The sequence below is a fragment of the Lutra lutra genome, chromosome 11 (genome assembly GCF_902655055.1).
Source record: "Lutra lutra chromosome 11, mLutLut1.2, whole genome shotgun sequence".
NCBI lineage: Eukaryota > Metazoa > Chordata > Mammalia > Carnivora > Mustelidae > Lutra > Lutra lutra.
The window spans coordinates 5,177,181-5,198,058 of record NC_062288.1 but is presented as its reverse complement, the minus strand read 5'-3'; the positions used below and the strand labels follow the sequence as shown (position 1 = coordinate 5,198,058).

The window sequence follows — 20,878 nt, the reverse complement described above, 5'->3', positions numbered from 1 at the left end:
GAGGCTTCAGTCCCAAGGACACTGGACACTTGCTTCTGCTCTAGAGTCCCTGAGCACTGTCATGAGAGCACCGAGCCGGGGCCCAGGGTTGGGGGGGCGGGCTGGGATGAGCAACAGGTGCACAGACCGTGGCAGGCTTGTTCTCAGTTCACAGACTGTTTGAAACCCCTTTGGGGCTCCATGAACACCTAGTTGTAAAATAAGGTGGTGAATTCAGTGAGAGGAAGGCATTTGTTGAATGTGGCGGGGACTGTCACTCTCATCCCTTGGTGACAACCAGCCAGAGCCCCACAGAAGCCGGAGCTTCGGTGTTGGGTTGCTGCGTTAGAATCACCCCCTTAGTTTCCTCATCTGCAGAATGGGTACAACCGTGGTGTCACTTGCACCGTGGGCTGTGTGTGGACAGCATGGTGGCGGGACACCCGGCCCTCAGCCCTGGGGCCACTCTCTCTTAACTCACATATTTAAATACCCGTCACAATGTTCCTTCTGAAATTCTAACCAATTGTTTGGTGGGATTAAAAGTCCCTTGAACAGAAGAACATATTAGTTGGTGTTTCTCTTTCTTTCCCTTTTTTTGGTAAAGATTATTTATTTATTTGATTGAGAGAATGATGAAGGGAGGGACAGAGAGAGAAGCAGGCTGCCTGCAGAGCAGGGAGCCCGACTCGGGACTCCATCCCAGGACGCTGAGATCATGACCCGAGCCAAAGGCAGACACTTATCCGACTGAGCCCCCCAGGTGCCCAGTTGGTGTTTCTCTGAAGACACTAGTCCTTCTGTCAGGGTAGCGAGCTTCTTCCCAGCCTGCGTGGGAACAGCTGGCTGCTGGGTCACATCCACACTTGAGAAAAATGGCTAAGTGAGTGTATATGAATCACAGGCGTGCCGTCTAGGAAGGTTTTCAAGGTGGCTGAGTTCGGAGCCGAGTACTGTCCAGAAACTGAGACAGATGCTCTTTCCTTTCCAGCACGTCCGGCTGGCTCACGAGTTTGAGTGTTTGGTGCGCCAGGATCCCCGCTTTGAAATCTGTGCAGAAGTCACTCTGGGGCTGGTCTGTTTTCGGCTAAAGGTATGTGTATCCACTTCAGTCTTCATTCTCTTTGATGGTGACAGAGGAGAGATCATTCATCACCTCCATCTCCAAACCGGCATGCTAGGTCCCCCGCAACCAGAGAAGTCAGCATGCGTTTTCCCATCTGGGGTTCACACCTCCCGGCCCTGACCCAGCCCGAGTGCCTGCGGGGCCCTGGGCGCCCTCCTCCAGGAGCTGTCCGCCCCTCCTCAGTCAGACCGAGACTTCTGGCTTGTGTAGACCCTTGGCCCTCAAATGCTCTCTACTTCCTCCACGCACGCATCTCTGTCTCTGGAATGCTCTGAGCACTAACCTGTGTGCGGGCTCTGTCCCAGCCCAGCTGCAGGCCCCAGCCCAGACCTGCCGATCCGGCATCTTAAGGAGCCCCTCCAGGTTGCCGGTGCACGCAGGGGTTTGAGAAATGCTGGTCTGTGGCACTCTGCAGTCCTGCTGCCTGATGAAGAGGGTGCTCACTGCATTGGGGGAAGCTGGCCCAGAGGGCGGAGGGCACAGGCCATCTCTGCTGGGAATCATGACCACATTTCTGAGACGTTTCTGAAAGGTGCTGCACCCACAGGTGCCATATTATTCTATTTTGTACAAGGGAGACTGGCTGGGAGCCTCACCTGCCCATTCTCTCAAGCTGGCCGTGCCTTCCGTTCCGTTGGCTTCCTTGTTCACGTGGGTGGAGGCCATCAGGAAGAGGAAGGGGAGCCCTGTTGCATGGTCAAGGTGCTATCATCCACTTACGATATCCTCCCCCTCGCTGGTCCTTGGAGCTTCAAGGCAGTAATGAGAACCAGTCCTGAGAAAGCCTGGGCTCTACAGAGAGAGTGGGGAGCTGGTGTTCCTGTGCAGGGCTCGGTGAGGGGGCTGTGAGCTCTGTGCAGAGTGCACAGTGGTGGGGCCTGCCCATGTGCAGGGGACAGGGGACCCTTCTGTCGTGGTAGGGCATGGGGGAAGCCTCAGAGCATTGGCGTCCCAGCAGCTGCGTCCCCAGAGGGGCCACGGGCTGCAGGTCACCTGACATCAATGTTTGGGGGCAGGCTTTGATGCCTTTGCCATGGAGAAGACATTTCGTTTTGTTTTGACTGCCGGTGTTCTGGTCGGACTTCCATTTTTTATTTTTCACAGTTTTATTGGGATGTAATCCACACACCACTCACTTTGTCCATTTAAAGAACAGTTAGGAGGTGAGAGGCACTGACCACCCCCCAAAGCCGGAAATCTGTGTATAATTTTGACTCTCATCAGACTGAACCTCTAACAGCCTACTGCTGACCAGCAGCCTTGCCCGTAGCACAGGGAGGGGTCCCCTATTTTGTATGCTGTGTGGATTATACGCTGCATCTTACCATAAAGCGAGCCAGAGAAGAGAAAATGTTAGGACGCAAATCACAAGGAGGAGAAAATACATGGGCTGTGTCGCGCTGGATTTATTGAAAAAAAAAAAAAATCCACGTGTAAGTGGACCTGTGCAGTTCCGACTGGTGTCTTCAAGGGTCAGCTGCACAAGTGGCGAGTTTAGCATAAGTGTGGGGACGGGCAGCCATCACCTCCCCCAGAGCAGAGACCCCAATGCCGTCCTTGGGTGCCCCCAATCTGCTGTCGGGCTCTATGACCCCCAAACCCACCTGAGTGTGGTCCCGACCCCTTTTCTCCTGGGCGGCACAGTGCATCCCCCCATTCCAGAAGCCCCGGGCGCTTCGCAGCCAGCAGAAGGGTCCCTCTGTGAATCTGCGTGTTCCTTCCGTTCCACTGATCCGGTTTCTTCTCCAGGAAGCTTGCTGTTCGGGCACATGGTCATGTTTCCGTCCCATGTCTATGGGCTCCTCCTTGTCTCCCTGTGCCATGCTGCCCCGGTGTGGATTTCAAGTCCTCTACTGCATCCGAGGATTCAGATATATAGTGTGATTCCCCCTCCTCCTCCCCCTCCGCCCCTCCCCGACCTGCCTCTTCTCTCCTTCTTTCTGTCCTCCCCCTCCACTCACCCTTCTTCCCCCTCCCCCTCCTCTCCTTCTTCGCTTCCTCCTGCCCCTCCTGCCCCTCCCCCCTCTCCTCCTTCTCTTAGATACTCTCCATTGCTTGGCTTCTTACTGTATTTAAGAGAAGACATACCTTGCCTAATCCATTTGAAAACGGGAAGGATATTTTCCTAAATAATGTGTTTTTCATTTCTGTTAAATTTCTTCTGTTAATTTCTGTTTTAATTTCTTCTGAGTCTTTAATTTCTGCTGAGTCTTCCTGGTAAAATCCCGCTGCTTTGTCTCATATGTCCTTCCTTTTCTAGCCTCATCCTCGAATAGGACAGATTTGTCTAGACCCGGCAGGTCAAGGGCTTCTGAACTGCCTTTGTCCCAGTGCCTCTCCACAGGACGCCAGCAGGAGCCCCACTGAGGCCCACAGCCAGCAGCTGGGAGGGTCTGCACGGGTCCATAGGCCAGTGCCCAGTGTCTGGCAGGTGTTGGAGCGGGACTGGACTCCTCCTCCCACTGTTCTTCCTGCTTCTCAGTTCTCAAGACAGAGTGAGAAGGCAAATGAGAGAGCCCTGTGAGGGTCACAGACCAGGGATGAGAGGCCCACTCCCCTCCCCCTTTTACCTTTGATGATGGGGCTTAGGGCCCTGCAGGTGCTGCCTGGAAAGAGAAGAAAGTTGACAGGAGCTGGGGAGGAGTTCGCAGGAATGGGAGAGGGGCTGTGGGGGCAGCAGCACCCAGCAGGGGAAGGGAAGCCCCCCATCCACCCACCTGGTGGCGTCAGTGTCTGCTGCCTGGCCCAGGAAGTGGGGGGGCTGCTCCTTTCTAGATGGGGAGAGTCCACCAATGTCCCCTTAGTCTTCTAGTTCCTGGGCAGTTTTCCCAGAGTCTACGTTGACTGCGCTCTGGTTCTGTGTTGCTGAGATTTCTTCTATATGTTTCGGTGGGACCCCTCACTGGTGCGGTTTGAAGCCTCAGTTCTATGGTTTAAGCTCATCAACATGTAGATGTAGTTAAGCATCACATGCCTAGGAAACTCCATTTTTCTTGAAAAGGCTGGTCCGTGAAACAGTCACCTTTGGATAGTAATTCAACCCTGAAGAACCTGTCTTGTAGGGGAGGCTAGAGTCTTTGACGGCCACGTAGTCTCATTGAGCTGAATTTCTTACCCTGGTAAAAGGAAGGCGAGGGGTACAGCCTCTCTCACAGATGCAGAGCGGTATTGCCGAATGCCGGCCTTCCTTGGTGACCCACTGACGTCCAAGTCCTCGGGGACCTCAGCGGGGCCCCTCTGTCCATCTCTGCAGGGTTCCAACAAACTGAACGAGGACCTTCTGGAAAGGATCAACAGTACCAGGAAAATCCACCTGGTCCCCTGTCACCTCAGAGACAAGTTCGTGCTGCGATTTGCCATCTGCTCCCGCTTCGTGGAGCTCACCCACGTGCAGCGGAGCTGGGAGCACATCAGACAGCTGACCACCGACCTGCTGAGAGCGGAGAAGGACTAGACTCCCGAGCTGCAGGGAAGCTGCTTCCGGTAAGCCGTTCCCCAGCTCTGCCACTCCACGCTGCCACCCGGATTTCCTCTACCTCCTCTTCCAGAGGAAGGAGCTGCACCCTGCTGTGATCACTTTGGGGGCCAGGTTAATTTGCAATGAAATCCTGAATACAGGGCTTTACTCGTGCTTGCTTGAGATTAGCCTATCAAATCCACATGGTCATAACTCCAAGAAAGAGAAGGAACTATCCCCATTTCATGGAGGGTAGACACTGGCACAGATGCTGGCTGGCATTGGTAACATGTGTCCAAGAGAAGCCAGGCCAGCCTCTCAATCTCGTGGCTCACAGTTCATATCTGTCTACGATGCACGACTCCCTCCAGCTCACTAGAGAAATAACATATTCTTCCTCTGCATTCTAATGAGAAGTATACAAAATACTGATTCTTTAATTTTTTGAATGTAGCCATATGTTCACATACATGTTTTCCCCATAGAGATCAGAAGTTGAAAAGAACTCTATCTGAACACTGGAAAGAGGAGGCAATAAACATTATTCAGGCTCCGAGGACCCAAGTCTGCATGTGACCTCACCCTTCTTTCTGTGAAGTTCTCCAGAAGCTCGTGATTATATCTGTTCACTCTCGTACCAATGAAAAAACGTGACTCACTACAATGCCGGTGCATGTAGCTTTTATTCATTATTCATCTGTGACTTTTGTTGATTAAGAAATCATAGGTTTTCGTGCTCTTGAAGTCGTCAGTGGTGGGAGAGGCTTACTGAGATTTTTCCAGGATATTCTAGGATTGTGGGACTTGAGATTATACCCATGGTCTTTAAATTGTTCTGTCATGTGGCTCAATGCTTAATAAACTATTTGCAGTAACGTGGTGACTGTGGCTGGTAAGCATTTTTTGGTTCTGCGTTGTACCCAATTCATTGTAGTAATGTGCACTTAACCTTTCAAAACGGCTGAAGATATGGATGGCATCCTTGGATATTTTTAAAAGGACTTTTAGTTATTTACTGGAGAGAGCAAGAAAGGGAGAACAAGTCAGAGGAGCAGCAGAGGGAGAAGCAGGCTCCCCTCTGAGCACGGAGTCTGATGTGGGACTCTATCCGGGACCCTGAGATCATGACCTGAGCTCAAGGCAGACACTTAACCAACTGAGTCACCCATCCTTGGGTATTTTTATTTTTTATTTTTATTTATTTTTAAAAGATTTTATTTACTTATTTGACACAGAGAGAGAGATCACAAGTAGGCAGAGAGGGAGGCAGAGAAAGAGGGGGAAGCAGGCTCCCTGTTGAGCAGAGAGCCCGATGAGGGGCTCGATCCCAGGACCCTGAGACCATGACCTGAGCCGAAGGCTGAGGCTTTAACCCACTGAGCCACCCAGGTGTCCCCCTTGGGTATTTTTAAATGGCATTCTTTGCACCAAAAAAATGTTAATCGAGTATCTATTATATGTCGGGGCCTGTTCTCAATGCATTAGGAACATACAGGTTTTACTTAGAGATGACTCCAACTCTTGAAGAAATAAATTCAGAGCCAGGACTCACAACCACAGACCAAATTCTACTGGCGTGTGGGGAAAGGTTACTTTCTAGGGCCTTGATTTCTTTGTCCAAGGACCAATGATCAGTCCGTCTGCCCCATGGTCTCATTAACGATAAACAACCAGAATGCTCTTGTAAACGTAAACACCCATAAGATGCAGTATTTACTTGAATAGCCTATCTTTGTTTGAAACCATTTTTGCTGGTACAAACACTTGAATTTTAATCCCACGATGAGTTCTTGTCTTTTAGAGACGATTTAACTATTGAAAGCAAAGCACTCTCGGAAAAGGCCCTGCCACTATTGATAAGTCTATTTGAATTTCAAAAGTCTCTGTTACCTAAATATAATGAAATAATCTGCTTTTCAGGAATCTGGAAATCTGTCAGAGGCTATGTAGTTCCCCAACTTACACATAAGGTCATTCGTTCTCTACTCATCAGTGAACCAGACCTGCCATCCATCGAGGTGTGAGGACATGGGATGGGCCTCTAGGGCCACTGGGACCTCGCATTAAGAGCTGTAGGGTGTTGAGCACTCAGATCATTGAGTTGAGGTGGAAGTGATTCTGTTCTGCAATGAGATGGTTTGCACCTGAGTATGCTCTTGAGCTAAGATTGTTGCAGAATTAGGTCTCCAGAATGAGCCACCAAAGTCACCGATGCCAGCTCCCGTCTTCTGTGGAAGTCTACACTGAGAAGATGGTGGAGGCCAGAGTCCCAGGCAAGAGCTTGGGCGGCAGGCGACAACAGGGGTGGTGCTGGGAGCCATGCACAGATAGGAGGCAGGAAGCCAGTTGAATGGCCGAGGGGCTCCTCTCTCAGAGCTCGGCTGGGTCTTTCTGGTGGAGATTCTCAGACATCCACATCGATGTAGACCCAACAGAGATGAAAGCTTGTCTGACTTTTGGCTCATTTTTCGGCAAATCATCACAGTTCACCCCACCTCCTGACCTCTCCAGGCATCTAGGGGATGGAGCCATCAGGCCAAACCACTGAGCGTAGATACAGCAAGAAGCACTGTCTTCCTGTGTATTAAACAAACGGGCACTCAGAGCATGTGATCCATGCCAGGCACCTTTCTCAATATTTTTGAAATATTTACCTTATTCCTATTTTAAAATTCTCAGTTATCACTTCCATGGTACAGATGAGAAAAACCTTGTCAAGGTTTATCAAGAGGTTTAGTGGCTTGTCCCAGGTTCTTGCTGCTAATTGGTGACCAAGCTAGGACTAGAACTTGGCCAGCCTGGTTCTAGGATCCACACTCTTGCCACTCAACTGGGCGGCCAAATCTCCTGTCTGGTCTTCAGGGTGAACTATTTCTCAGAGGAAGTGGCTGTGAAGAGTCCATTTTCACCTCCCAGGTCGAGTCTTGGCTCCTGACTCCAACCTGACAATCCCCAAAGAGCTCCTAGTTGAAAAAGGTCTGGATTACTCAGCCTAATCTCCAATCTGCATAGCATCTGGACGTAAATATACAACTGGTTTGGGGTCACGACGTGTCATAGACCACTGCTGGCACCGGAAGTCGATGCAAAGCCTGTTGCCTTCTGGCCTTTGATAATGGCGCCTCCTGCTTGGTGCTGGAAAAATCCCTGACGACACAACCAGATCCTCATACCCAAACTGCATTTAGTCATAACACTTCTGACACCAAATGAGATTTTTTCCTCCTGGCACCAAATAGCAGTGTCTCTGCCAAGGCTACTTCTCCAACTCTCTGACACCATCTAACTGGAGTTACTGTCCGATCCCATAGTTAAGGGCTCAGAACCATAAGTTGCCCTCCACCTGAGGCCGGTCCCAATCCCGGGCCTCCCGTACTTCTGACGGATCGGCTGTAAAGCAGGGGTTCCCATGACCCCCTCTTAGGTTCAGTGCCTTGCTAGAACAGCTCACAGACTCAAGACGCCGTTTCAATCATGTTTACCCCTTTATTATAAAGGATAAGGCTCAGGGACAGCCAACCAGAAGACCTGCACAGGGCAAGGTATGGGGAAGGCGGATGGAGCTTCCACGCCCTCTGAGAGCACTACTCCCTCTCCTAGCACCTGCATGTGTTCCCCAGCTTGGAAACTCTCCCAGCTCTGTCATTTGTGGGTTTTTATGGTGGATCCATGACATGGGCATGGTTGATTAAATCACTGACCATGGTGATGAGCTCAATCTCCCCCAGAAGTCTGGAGGCAGGGCTGGACATCACAAACCTCTAATCACGCCTGGGTCTCCTCAGTGTCCAGCCTCCATCTGATTCTATCTAGGGGCCAACCAAGAGTCACCCCATTTTGAGCAAAAGCACCTCCTGTCACCCACACATTTCCAGAGGTTTCAGAGCTCCGCATCAGGTATCAGAGACAAAACCCAAGAATGTGTTGTTCTCATTGCATCACACTAAGAAAATCTCCTGGAATCATGTCTCTTCTCCAAAATGTGACAAACGGCAAAACTTTCTGGGACTGAAGACGTTCACACAGGACGGCTTCATGCCATGTTGAAAGTTTGTGAAAATGCCCAAGACAGAACAGAGAAGTGGGAGGTCACTGAGCACCCCTTGCTCATCATAAGGGGAGAAGACCCAGAGGGAAGGCAGTTTTAAAGTGTCCACCGACTTCGTCCCTGTGCCCCTAACTTGCGAGGCCCTTAGGCTCAGTACATTAGAAACTGCTGATATTTTATCCAGAAAGACTGTGTTTGAGAGCAGGCATGGAAATTGCCTGGCGACCTTTTGCTCTAATGATTATTGCTTTTCTGAATCGTGTAAATCCCCAAGGATCAAATACTAGCAACTATTTTACTTTTTTCTTTTTTACTGCACTCAATACCAGAATCTTTTTCCTCAGCACCTCTGTGCTGCCTCTCCTATCACCTCTACTTGTCATAAATAATAGAAACAAATTACTAAGAAAGTACTGTGAGAACAGGTCGCCTGCCTCAGCTGGGTCAGTCTGGAACGACCATTTTAGAGAAACTTGTGCGTTTCTTCTCTAAGCAGAGAGGTGACACAGATGGTCGAGGGAAGAGAGAAGAGGAGGAAACAGAGCGGGGTTACTTATAGGAGACCATGCGGGTCCAAGGGCATCCAAAATGCAGACCCCCAAACCTCACCATTTATGGTGATACCCCCCGCCCCCGTGCCATCAGAGGGAAACTGAGTCATGTGAGGAGGTTTATAAAAGGAAGGCTATCCAGGGGGAAAGACTCAAGAGAGAGGACTAGGTGCCTGTCTTCAAATGTACATCCCTTTTGCACGAAGAGGCTTTGTGCCTCCGGAGAGTGACATGGAGGGAGGGAGGTTATGTTTCAACATGGAGAACTCAAAAGATGGCTGTGAGCGCACAAGATCTCCTTTTTCAGAGGCAGCAAGTTCTCCACCCCTGCGGGTGTTCAAGTGGTAAAGGAGGGGATGGAAAACCTGCCACCTTTGAGCCCTCTCCTACGTCTGCGATTCAAGGGTCTACAAAGACTGGAGAAGTTGGGCTGATTGATCAAACAGCAAGGGTAAGGAGCACAGAAACTGGAACCACCGCCCCAGGATGGGTTCTTCTTCATTGACAAGCAACTCGTGCTGAGCACAGGGCTTACCTGACTGTAATAACGCCCGGGACTTGGGCGGAGCTTACTGGAGCCATTCTCATCCAAAGGCTCTTCAGCGATAGACACGGCCCCTCAAGATCCCCGGATGTAGCTTTTGTGCCGTGGGGCTGGGATTTGAATCCCAGAAAGCTAACTCCATGGGCCATGCTCTTAATTACTCCCCCAGCCTACCCCTAGACCATCAGAATGCAGTCTATTGCTTTCCTAGGGTTGTGGGAACAAAGCACCATAAAACTAGGAGACTTAAAACAACAGAAAATAATTCTCTCAAAGTGCTGGAGACCCGAATCCCGAAATGAGTGTGTCCCGCAGGACCACGTTGCTTCCGCAGCCTCCAAGGGAGGGTCCTTCCAGCTCTGGAGGCCGCAGATGCTCCCTGGTTTAGGAGTGCATATTACTCCAATCTCCGCCACCCCTCTGTACTTCTCTCTTCTTTATAAATCATCAGGCTCACTGAATTAAGGCCCAGCCTGGGCCAGTATGACCTCTTAACTCGAGTGTGTCTGCAAAGACCCTGCATCCAAAAACCATCACATTCCCAGATACCAGAGGTTAGGACTTCAGTATATCTTTTGGGAACACAATTCAGCCCACAGCCTATATGGCATCAGACAGGAAGCAGCTAGAAGTGCTGACTCAGGTTGGCTGTGATGTTCCAGATAAAAGGACCGAAGCACATTGTCCTCAGTGCTCTGCCTACCCCATTTCCGTTAACCGCCGCGAGGCCACGTCAGGCTCCTCCCCAGGGCTCCTGTGATGCGTTCAGTGCAGCCGGCCAAAGCCTTTTCTGGGATTGTACCTGCATTCCGTCCAGATCCACGCAGGTCTTCCTGTCCCACGGAGGGCAGGAGTACCGCCTTGTCACCGGGCTAGGGAGCCGCTAGTATTGAAGTCAGTGAGAATCCAGCCATGAAGGAACTGGGCTCAGGTTTGGCTGTTCCACCTGCCTCCTGTCCTGTCTATGTCCTCAAACCATCCACCTCCCTACCAGCAATCCCACACATTGACAAACACATCTCTTTTAAACTTCAAGAAAGTAGCTTTCCTGGCACACAGGAATGTACATTATTTGGGGCCATAGTCTCTCTGTGCTCAAAAACAAATGAGATCACTGAAGTGTGCACTGGCATTTCCTTGAGACCATGTTTATAATATTCATGAATATGGAAATGTGCAGCCATCTCCCAGAATCCCTCACACGAAGAACCGGCACTCTATTTGCTATAGGTGGAAAATGCTTCTCTTGCAGGTTCAAAAAAATTCTACCCAGAAGAAAGAACATGGTCTACGGTCTTGGAAGGAAAGTTTAGCTGCCTAGCTCAGGTAGCAAACTCTTCCAATCCCAACAACCGTGTTCACGGAGCAGTAAGTACGGGACAGCATCACAGATTTGTTGAACGTCTGCATTGTGCCAGCTGCTGCTCTGATGATTTATGGTGTCGCGTGTTAACTTAATCCTTAGCATAGCTTCTGAGTTAGACAAGTTTATTCCCCTTTCACAGATGAGAAGTTCACTTCAGGGAGAGCACAGAAGTGACTTACACTTCTGCCAGCTATGCAGGAAAATGGAGACTGTAGGATTGGGAAATGCTTTCGTATTAAAGGCACAAAAGTGAAATGGCAATGCCCATGTCACCTGCTGAAAAACAGCTACGGACACCGTACATGAAATTCATTATTTGAACAAAAAACTCTTAGGTGGGTAAGACAGTGGTTTCTGTGAATTCTCCAAATGCTATCATTAAAATATTAGTGATGAAAGTCACCAAAATTGCCAGTTACCCTAATAATATTTATTTAAACTTACTGCGAATTACCCTAAGAGCATATGCTGATGTCTAAATATGCCAGCAGAAAAACAGCTAGTAAACATGCAACTAAGCCAGCCTGGAAATAACAGTTTTCATTTTCATTCTCTATATTTTGAGTAATTATGATAATTAGAAAATGAGCTAATAAATTCTGAACCTTTAGAATAAAAAGTCTGTTATTTCTACTTCAGCTAAGAAATGAATTGTGAGTGATCTCCCTTGTGATTGTCTATTTACAGAAATATACTGCCCAAACCCTTTTGTTTTGTGCCCATTTAAAGAACTGTTAGAAGAAAGGTCTTTGGATTTTTTTTTTTTTTTTTTTGCCTCAAATTTCTTCAGATCTTGCATTTAAATGTCACGTGCCATCATTTTCTCCCTCCCCTGTGCCCATATTCTCAGGGTGGGATAACCCAAGATCGGGGAGACAAGGAGAGGAAGAGGAAGGCTACTGGGGTTTCCTGGGAAAAGGTTTCTTCCTTTATTGGGAAAGAGAAGTATTCAGGGGTGAAAGGTCTTTCCTAGTTTGGCCCCTTTTCCCCACTATAAATGGGGTTGTGTGAAGCTGGGTTCCTTGACTGTGGGGGTCTTCTCAGAACAGTGAGGTGACAAGCCTGGAGGGGGAAGTCACCGTAGGTGGTGGGGTGGGAGAAAGACGGCAGAATGGAAATACGTACCCTCGGGACATCCTTAGGGCTGTGATCAAACCCGGAACTGTCTCCAGAGTTATGAGGTGACACGATGACACTAGTGACAGGACAGGTGGCTGCCAGTGGCTATTCTGTTGCTCGGTCTGAAACGCAATTCGCTAAACTCATCTGGGCATGCTACTGCCCTCTGAGGCCTCGCTCCAAAACAAAGTCCAAGGCAATGGATGGAGCGTTTTCCAAAGGCTTCCTTCCAGGAAAGTGTCCCTAAAGAGTGCAGGGCGGGGGCGGGGAGTGCTGGCTGAGGGACAGGTCGGAGTTGCCAGACTCAGGGAGAGCCTGATTCCCTTATTCCATCTGAAATGTCGATTTGCACCTGCCTCTACTCGGTCCTCTCAGCCAGTGGGTAACCTTCGCCCAGAACGACCTGCTAACGTGGACAGGGCAACGGCCACGGGCCCGCGGGGACCCGGCCTCCACTTGCTCGGAGGAGGGCTACTGCCCCCCCGACCCCCTCCCGCGTCAAGGAGACCTGACCGCGCCTCCAACGGCCTGGGCCCGGCCTGCGGCTGCACCGCGATCCCTGAGCTGCCAGGCGGAGCGCCGACGAGGCGCCTTCTGCAGGGGTCCTGCGCACTGCGCTCCGCCCACCGCGCCTCCGAGTCTGCAGGTCGGAGGCCAGAGAACAGGGGCGCAGGTGCAACGAAATGATGAGCATCCCTTTCTGCGAACCGGCCGGGGCCAGCCCGCTTCTGGACCTCCGCCTGCAGCGCCCGCCGGGAGCGCGCGTCCCATCCCCGCCCCGCCCCCCGCCCCCGTCCCCCACGCCACGCCCCCCGCATCCTCCCGCGCACGCCCCCACCCTCACCAACACTCCTGCGCGCTCTAGCCGCGACCCCCTTCTCCATCAACCTCGCCAGCCCCAGCCGGATCCCCGCGCGGCTGTCCGCCTCCCCGACGCTCCCAGCCGCCTCCCCGACGCTCCCAGCCGCCTCCCCGACGCTCCCAGCCACCGCCCCGCCTCCGGCGCACCGCACGCACGCACGCACGGCGCGGGTACGAGCGCGTAAGCAGCGCGCAAGCGCACACCGGGCCCCGCGCTTTTCGGAGGCTCCAGGTGGGCTTGGAGACTCGGAAGCCCGGGAGGGTCGGGCTCCCGCCAGGGTCGGAGCCGTGGCGGAGTAGGGGTCCGAATCGGTATAGGGGCAGGGGCCAGGGGCCGGGCGAGGGATGAGGGGCGAAGGGGGGGCGGGGCGTGTGGAGGAGCCTGGCCCCGGGCGGGAGCGGGGGTCGCGGAGGGCCCAGGGGTAAGGACCGGGCCGGACCGGGCCCGGGCGGAGGCTGCGCGGGGGGCGGGGGGGGGGCAGCCGGCCGGTCAGGGGTCTCCGGTGCGGGCGGGGGAAGGCAGGCGGCTTGGGAAGGCAGGGGGCGGAGCTGCCCCGCCTGGACCGTGGGTGCGCTGCCCCTGTGGCGGGAGCTGCGGGGGGCTCCTGCCTCCGTGGGGGGGGGGGGGGGGGTCCTTGCAAGGACCTGAGATGCGGAACAGTTCTAGTATTTTCTAAGGGCCGAGAGCTGTGCTGAGGGCCTCGCAGAACCGGCGGCCCCCGGGGAGCTGGCTTGTGCTACCTGTGCTCCTGACAGGACTTGAGGAGTTGTGCTCCGGGTCGGGGCTGGTGGGCGGCGGAGCAAGAGGACCGGTCCTGCTTCTGGGAGTTACCAGCCCCTACAAAGGGCCGGCCCGGGGTCTGGCAGGATTTTAGTAGTTTTTATTCCAGGGGATACCCTGTTCTGGATACGGGGGAGAGTACAGATGTTATAGAAAACAGGTCCTGGGGCGCCTGGGTGGCTCAGTGGGTTAAAGCCTCTGCCTTCGGCTCAGGTCATGATCCCAAGGTCCTGGGATCGAGCCCCGCATCGGGCTCTCTGCTCTGCAGGGAGCCTGCTTCCTCCTCTCTCTCTCTCTGCCTACTTGTGATCTCTCTCTGTCAAATAAATAAATAAAATCTTTAAAAAAAAAAAAAAAAAGAAAACAGGTCCTGCTGGCAGCAGCCAGCTGGCTAGCTGAGAATCCCACATTCTCGCCATAAGCAGAAAATTACCAGAATCATGATAAAAAAAAGATTGGAGCGCAGTTCATGTGTGTTAATGAACTGCAAGTTTTTGGTGGAAGAAATGCTGGGAGGAAGTGACTGATGGTGATGGGGACAGTGGCTGTGTCCTTGGCCAGGGCTGGCCACACAGGTGTTTGGCTGTCCCTGTCCACATAGGGGGTAAATGATTGAGTCGATTGAGTGGGCAGGAAGTAGACTTGGGAGGTGAATTTCCAAGAAAAGGGTGAAGGTGGAAAGGAGAGGAGGCGTCCTGGGAACAGTGATAGGGCGGTGTGCTGCTGGAGGAATCCCGGGATTGCAGGTGAGGAAGGGAGATGAAGGGGGGGGGGGGGTCCTCCTGATGAGAAAAGTGATGAATGTTTTCCAAGTCACGTCTCAGTTCCTCCCTTCCAGCACTGCCTAAAAGAGTCGTAAAAGCTAAAATGGTTCTGCTTTTGACTAGTTTAATGTAGCTTTATGGCCTGAAGCAAATTAGAATCTCATTGGGCCTTTCCTTTTTGTACGGCCTTATGGGAGACACGTCAGCTGTATTACTTGTGTGCTGGAAGAACCTATGGATTTTTAAGCCGTATTTACAGGCAATTTGGGAGGTAGGTTTTAAAATGCTTGAGTTCTTGGATTTTACAGCACTCCTTTATGGCAGCACTCCTAGGAAACTTAGAAGTTTTCTTACACATTTTTCTTGTGGCTGGACGGGTAACTTCTACACATCTAGCAATATGATTACAGTCACCAATAATTCTGGTAAAATAATTCAACTGAATATAAGGAGGCTTACAAAAATAACTTAAGAACCCTAAAGTAAAAGCACTTTACTGGTACACCGTTTAGACCTAAAGTGTTTGTACTTGAGCAGACTTTTTCTCATATTTAATTTACAAGGTCAGTTTCACCTTTTTTTTTTTTTTTAAAGATTTTATTTATTTATTTGACAGACAGAGATCACAAGTAGGCAGAGAGGCAGGCAGAGAGAGAGAGAAGAGGAAGCAGGCTCCCCTCTGAGCAGAGAGCCTGATGTGGGGCTCGATCCCAGGACCCTGAGATCATGACCTGAGCCAAAGGCAGAGTCTTACCCACTGAGCCACCCAGGCGCCCCGGGATTCTGTTTTTAATTCTCTGAGGCCACCCCATCCTGTCCCCAGGGTGGCTACAGCAGTTTGCGCCCCCAGCAACACCGCACGAGGGTTCCTTTCCCCACATCATCCCAGCACCTTTGTCTCTTGTGATGGTGGCACTTGCCCTTCTGACAGGCAGGACGTGGTACCTTGTGGTTTTGCTCTGCGTTTCCCTCTGATGACTGATGCTGACCCCCTTCTTATGGACCTGCTGGCCACGTGTATGTCTTTGGGAAAATGTGTATTCAAGTCCTTTGCCCATTTTTTTGGCCCATTTTTTAAAAATGATTTTAAGTCATCTTTAGACCCATCATGGGGCTTGAACTCACAACCCTGAGATCAAGAGTCACATCCTCTTCCAAATGAGCCAACTGGGCGCCCTGAATTGAATTGTTTATTTGCCATGGAGTTGTATGAGTTCTTTCTATATGTTGGATGTTAACCCCTTATCAGATAGATGCTTTTCAAGTATCTTCTATTGAGTATGGCTTTTTATTTTATTGATAGTGCAGTGGTTCTTTTTTTTTTTTTTTTAAGATTGTATTTATATATTTGACAGAAAGAGACACTGTGAGAGAGAGCACAAGCAGGGGGAGTGGGAGAGGGAGGAGCAAGCTCCCCACTCAAGCAAGGAGACTGATCCAGGACCCTGGGATCATGACCTGAGCCAAAGGCAGATGCTTAACCAACTGAGCCACCCAGGCACCCCTAAATTCTTTTTTTTTTAAGATTTTATTTATTTATTTGAGAGAGAGATAGCAAAAGAGAGCATGAGTGGGGGATGGGGAGAGGGAGACTCCCCTCTGAGCAGAGAGCCTGATGTGGGACTCAATCCCAGGACCCTGAGATCACGACCTGATCTGAAGGCAGAGTCTTAACCCACTGAGCCACCCAGGCGCCCCAGTTTCACTTTTTAATACTTAAGGTGAAACTGGATAATTGTGAGAGATTCTGGGGCATCCTGTTTTCGGTGCTCATTGATGAGGAAGTCCTTAAAAACATTTGATAGGTGGTGGTGGTTGATGGTTATGAGCCATGCTGCTGTGCCCTTTGGTGGCCCCATCGCGGAGTGGCTTGTGCGCTGTGACTTGCACACTCCCTGGGTAAATGTGCCCGAGTGTGCACCCCGGCCCTGTTGCCTGCTGGCTCTGTGATCTCCGGTGAACTCCCGGCCTTAGTGTGTACATTTGTGTAACAGGCATGAGAATGGTACCTTTCACAATATTTGCATACTCATTATTTGACTCGATTCTTGTGATGATTTCTCTCACTTTACAGATCAAACTGAAGGCACCGTGAAAGAGGCTGGACCGAGATCATTCATCTGGTTTATCTTAGAGACAGAGCTAAACCCCCAGGCTTGGTGTGTCCTGCATTGTCTGTAGTTCATTACTCTCAAGTGTTGCCTTTGTTTTGCTGATTAATTTGAAGCCCTTTCCATCTAAGCCTTAGGAATATTTTCCCCATTTGCAGGGAAAATGATATAACTAAAACCATTTAACCCATAACAAAGCGTTATTAAGTCTCTATCTTGAATGCCTGAAACACGTGTTTACCTAGCTATTTCTCTCATAAGTGTTCTATCCTTACACATGAGTGGTCCAGTATAGCTTCCTGCAGATGAGCAGGGATTTAAGAAATACGCTCACAATATTATGTCTTTGTTTCCTTCTTGTTCGTACTGACTGTTCTTTATTTCTGTCATTTGTTAAAGAACCTCCAGCATGCGGGCCTCCAGCTCCAGGTCTGTGCACCTGAGCGAGTGGCAGAAGAGTCACTTTGCAATTACATCTGGCACGTGTGCCCCAGAACAGAAGGCAGATGCGTACCGAGCGCAGATATTACGCATTCAGTATGCATGGGCAAACGCCGAGCTCTCCCAGGTCTGCGCCACCAGACTGTTCAGAAAATATGCAGAGAAATATGCTGCAGTTATCGATTGTGACAATGTTGAGACTGGCTTGAATAACTATGCAGAAAACATTTTAACTTTAGCAAGATCTCCCCAGACTGACAGTGACAAATGGCAGTCTGGATTGTCAATAAATAATGTTTTCCAATTGAGTAATGTACAGGAGATGATGCAAGCTGGCAAAAAGTCCAGAGACTCTCTGTTGGCCACTGCCGGTGCATCAGAAGTCATCCGTAAAGAGGGCATTGTCCTCGATCCTCCTAAACTTACTGTTTGTGGGGCTTCTGGGGAGAGTGGCCCGTTAACTAACGCAGCTCCTGATACAAGTAGGACCCAAGGCATCCCAGATAGCAGCCCTTCGACGTGCCCTCAGAATGCCCAGCCACCTGTGCTAACGAACACCAGGAAGGCCTGTCCCACATCCTTAACACCGTTTGGTGACTTAGCCACTGCAAAAATCCATGCCACACCATTATTTGGAAATGTCAACAAGGAAAATAAGAACTCTCCAAAAGCCAAGGTAGGACTAAATATGTTTTCATCTAATCAGTCTTGTTTGCCTCCTGGCTGTGAAAATCCACGAGAGAGAAAAGCTTTGTATGGTCCTGGCACCACTGATGCCCTTTCCACTCCCATAGTGAATAAGGCTGTTAGTAAAACAGAAGATAATGCCCAAAGAGAAGAGAGTGGCCTGCCTACTTTTAAAACTGCAAAAGAACAATTATGGGTAGATCAGCAAAAGAAGTACCAACCCCAACGTGCACCCGGGTCTTCATACAGTGGTATAAAGAAGTCTCTGGGAGCTAGTAGGTCCCGAGGAATATTTGGGAAGTTTGTTCCTCCTATACCTAAGCAAGATGGGGGAGATCAGAACGGGGGGGTGCAGTATAAGGCTTATGATGCAGGACCTGCAGAGCTGGCAAATCCAGTCGATGAGCGTCTGAAGAACTTGGAGCCAAAGATGATTGAGCTTATCATGAATGAGATCATGGATCACGGACCGCCTGTAAGCTGGGAAGATATTGCCGGAGTAGAATTTGCCAAAGCCACAATAAAGGAGATCGTTGTGTGGCCCATGATGAGGCCGGACATTTTTACGGGTTTACGAGGACCCCCTAAAGGAATTCTGCTCTTTGGGCCGCCCGGGACTGGTAAAACTCTAATCGGCAAGTGCATTGCTAGTCAGTCCGGGGCAACGTTCTTCAGTATCTCTGCTTCTTCTTTGACTTCTAAGTGGGTAGGTGAGGGGGAGAAAATGGTGCGTGCGTTGTTTGCCGTGGCAAGGTGTCAGCAGCCAGCTGTGATATTCATTGATGAAATTGATTCCCTGTTATCTCAACGAGGAGATGGTGAGCACGAATCTTCCAGAAGGATAAAAACGGAATTTCTAGTGCAGTTAGATGGGGCAACCACTTCTTCTGAAGATCGCATCCTGGTGGTGGGAGCAACCAATCGGCCACAAGAAATTGATGAGGCTGCCCGGAGAAGGTTGGTGAAAAGGCTTTATATTCCACTTCCAGAAGCTGCGGCTAGGAAACAGATCGTGATTAACCTCATGTCCAAGGAGCAGTGCTGCCTCAGCGAGGAGGAAATCGCCCTGGTTGTAAGGCAGACAGACGGGTTCTCGGGAGCTGACATGACCCAGCTTTGCAGAGAGGCATCCCTCGGGCCCATTCGCAGTTTACAGACCGTTGACATTGCCACGATAACACCCGATCAGGTCCGACCAATAGCTTACGTTGATTTTGAGAACGCCTTCAGAACCGTGCGGCCTAGCGTGTCTCCTAAAGATTTAGAGCTTTATGAGAACTGGAACAGAACTTTTGGTTGTGGGAAGTAAAGGGGACAAATGGGGCACTTGATGTTGGCATCTTTGTAATACAGCCTTTCCACTTGTTAGCATGAGAAACTGGGAATTTATTCATTGTCCTTTGGTGCATATTCTGAATTCTGAACCTCAAATAAAATAGAGTAACAGTAGCTGAGATTTTACAAGTGATTGACTTAGGCTATGTTAATAGAAGCTTGAGTTTTTTCCAGGTATTACCTCATTGTGAACCTGTTTGCACAAAAGGTGAATCAACGTTCTTCTTTGGTTTCAAAGTGGTATTTTCGGAAGGCATAATGTGATGAGTAGTGAGCTCAAATTGAAACCCGAAAGTCTCATTTGTGTCTGAGTTGGCATCTGATCGGTATGCATCTTCTACTGAAGAAAGAAGGGGTCTCTTCTGAAGACCGTGTAACTCTGCATTGGCCCATGTGTGGTTTGCATTGGAATCAGCTTCACTTACTGCCATTGAGTGGATTTGTGACCTCCCCAGATGCCCGAGGGCAAGTCCCATGGTTGGTGCTGGTTTGTAACTGCCTCCAGCTCTCTTCTATTACTTCTGGGTTCAAAAGTAGCCCCGTGTAGTCTGATACCAGACACACATCCACAAAATTGAAAGATGAAGAATTCTGCGTTTTTCCAAGGGGTAGATGATGTTTAAAATTAATACTTCATTTGACAGTACTTTATAGCCTGTAGTATTGGTTACTCAAAAATAATGTTTCCAGACTTTTATAATGGACAGCTTTGTTTTCTAAGGTAACAGGTGTTCACTGTAGAAATATTGGGGAAGAGAGATGAACAGCAAGAAGAGAGTAAGAACATTTCTTCCAGGCCTTTCACACTGCAGAGGGATTGTACTGTGTTCTCCCTTGTAGCCTGCTTTTTTCTCTGTGTCACTGTCACTTCCTGTGGGAACATGCAGTGTCACATCTTCCCTCAGGATCCCATCGTGTGGATGGACCATAATTTAGCCAGTCCTCTGTTGGGGGCATTTAGGAAAGCACATTCAGTGGTTTCCCTTTTGTTCACCATACACAAAAACGTTGAATGGCTTCGTCATCTTACATGTTTCTTAAGCTTCTCGTATTAGAGATGATGCCTAATTTTAACACACCTTTGGCATGTGTACTGAACTGTCCCCTGGACAAGCCGTGCGTGTATAGAGTTCCCAGCTGTGCTGAGCCACAGTCCCTGTTTCCCGTGTCCCCGGGGCCGTCACGCAGTTTGGTTAGCATTCCTCTTCCGTTCATTCATTCAGACAGTTGGATGCTGGGCGGTTCCAGGTGCTGAACACAGAACAGACAGAAATCCTGGGTCTGACGTAGGCGATGTTCAGGTTCTCAGGTTTTCTCTTGACGGCGCTATTGAAGACGGGGCATGTGACACTTCTGGTAGGTGAGTTGAGACCATTGTTTTAACTCTTATTCTTGGCCCACCTTCTACTTTTGTGCTCCTTGAACAGCTTTGTTTTTGCGACTGTTAGTTCTTCCCTTGGAAACATGGCATTGTTTTTTATTAGAATTTGGATGTGAACCTTGTATCTAGTTTTTTTTTTTTTAAAGATTTTATTTATTTATTTGACAGAGATCACAAGTACACAGAGAGGCAGGCAGAGAGAGAGGAGGAAGCAGGCTCCCTGCTGAGCAGAGAGCCCGATGCGGGGCTCGATCCCAGGACCCTGAGATCATGACCTGAGCTGAAGGCAGAGGCTTTAACCCACTGAGCCACCCAGGCGCCCCTTGT

General features: G+C 50.1%; 2 protein-coding genes across 7 annotated transcripts in view; both read left to right on the top strand.

Moving 5' to 3' along the window:
- DDC (dopa decarboxylase) overlaps positions 1 to 5,435 on the top strand; it is a 79,557-nt gene extending 74,122 nt beyond the window's left edge. For all 3 annotated transcript variants that reach the window (XM_047695312.1, XM_047695311.1, XM_047695309.1), the window contains 3 exons: positions 971 to 1,072; positions 4,359 to 4,588; positions 5,048 to 5,435. In XM_047695312.1, coding sequence (XP_047551268.1) covers positions 971 to 1,072; positions 4,359 to 4,559 — 303 coding nt within the window. In that variant the 3' untranslated portion in view covers positions 4,560 to 4,588; positions 5,048 to 5,435. The remainder of the gene's footprint in view (positions 1 to 970; positions 1,073 to 4,358; positions 4,589 to 5,047) is intronic.
- Positions 5,436 to 13,162: 7,727 nt separating this feature from the next.
- FIGNL1 (fidgetin like 1) lies at positions 13,163 to 19,284 on the top strand. Of its 4 annotated transcripts, XM_047695731.1 has the most exons (3): positions 13,697 to 13,992; positions 14,200 to 14,578; positions 17,107 to 19,284. In XM_047695731.1, exon 3 carries the CDS (start codon positions 17,117 to 17,119, stop codon positions 19,142 to 19,144), a length of 2,028 nt encoding a protein of 675 aa, XP_047551687.1. In that variant the 5' UTR covers positions 13,697 to 13,992; positions 14,200 to 14,578; positions 17,107 to 17,116; the 3' UTR covers positions 19,145 to 19,284. The 4 variants fall into 4 exon arrangements, with proteins under 4 accessions (XP_047551686.1, XP_047551689.1, XP_047551690.1 ...); XM_047695730.1 differs by lacking the exons at positions 13,697 to 13,992; positions 14,200 to 14,578 and adding an exon at positions 13,163 to 13,283; XM_047695733.1 differs by lacking the exons at positions 13,697 to 13,992; positions 14,200 to 14,578 and adding an exon at positions 13,263 to 13,358 and having other exon boundaries at positions 17,106 to 19,284.
- The last annotated feature ends 1,594 nt before the right edge of the window (positions 19,285 to 20,878 follow it).

Bases quoted from the DNA above. Each gene is read 5' to 3' on its own strand.
- FIGNL1 (XM_047695730.1), top strand. From the start codon at position 17,117: ATGCGGGCCTCCAGCTCCAGGTCTGTGCACCTGAGCGAGTGGCAGAAG.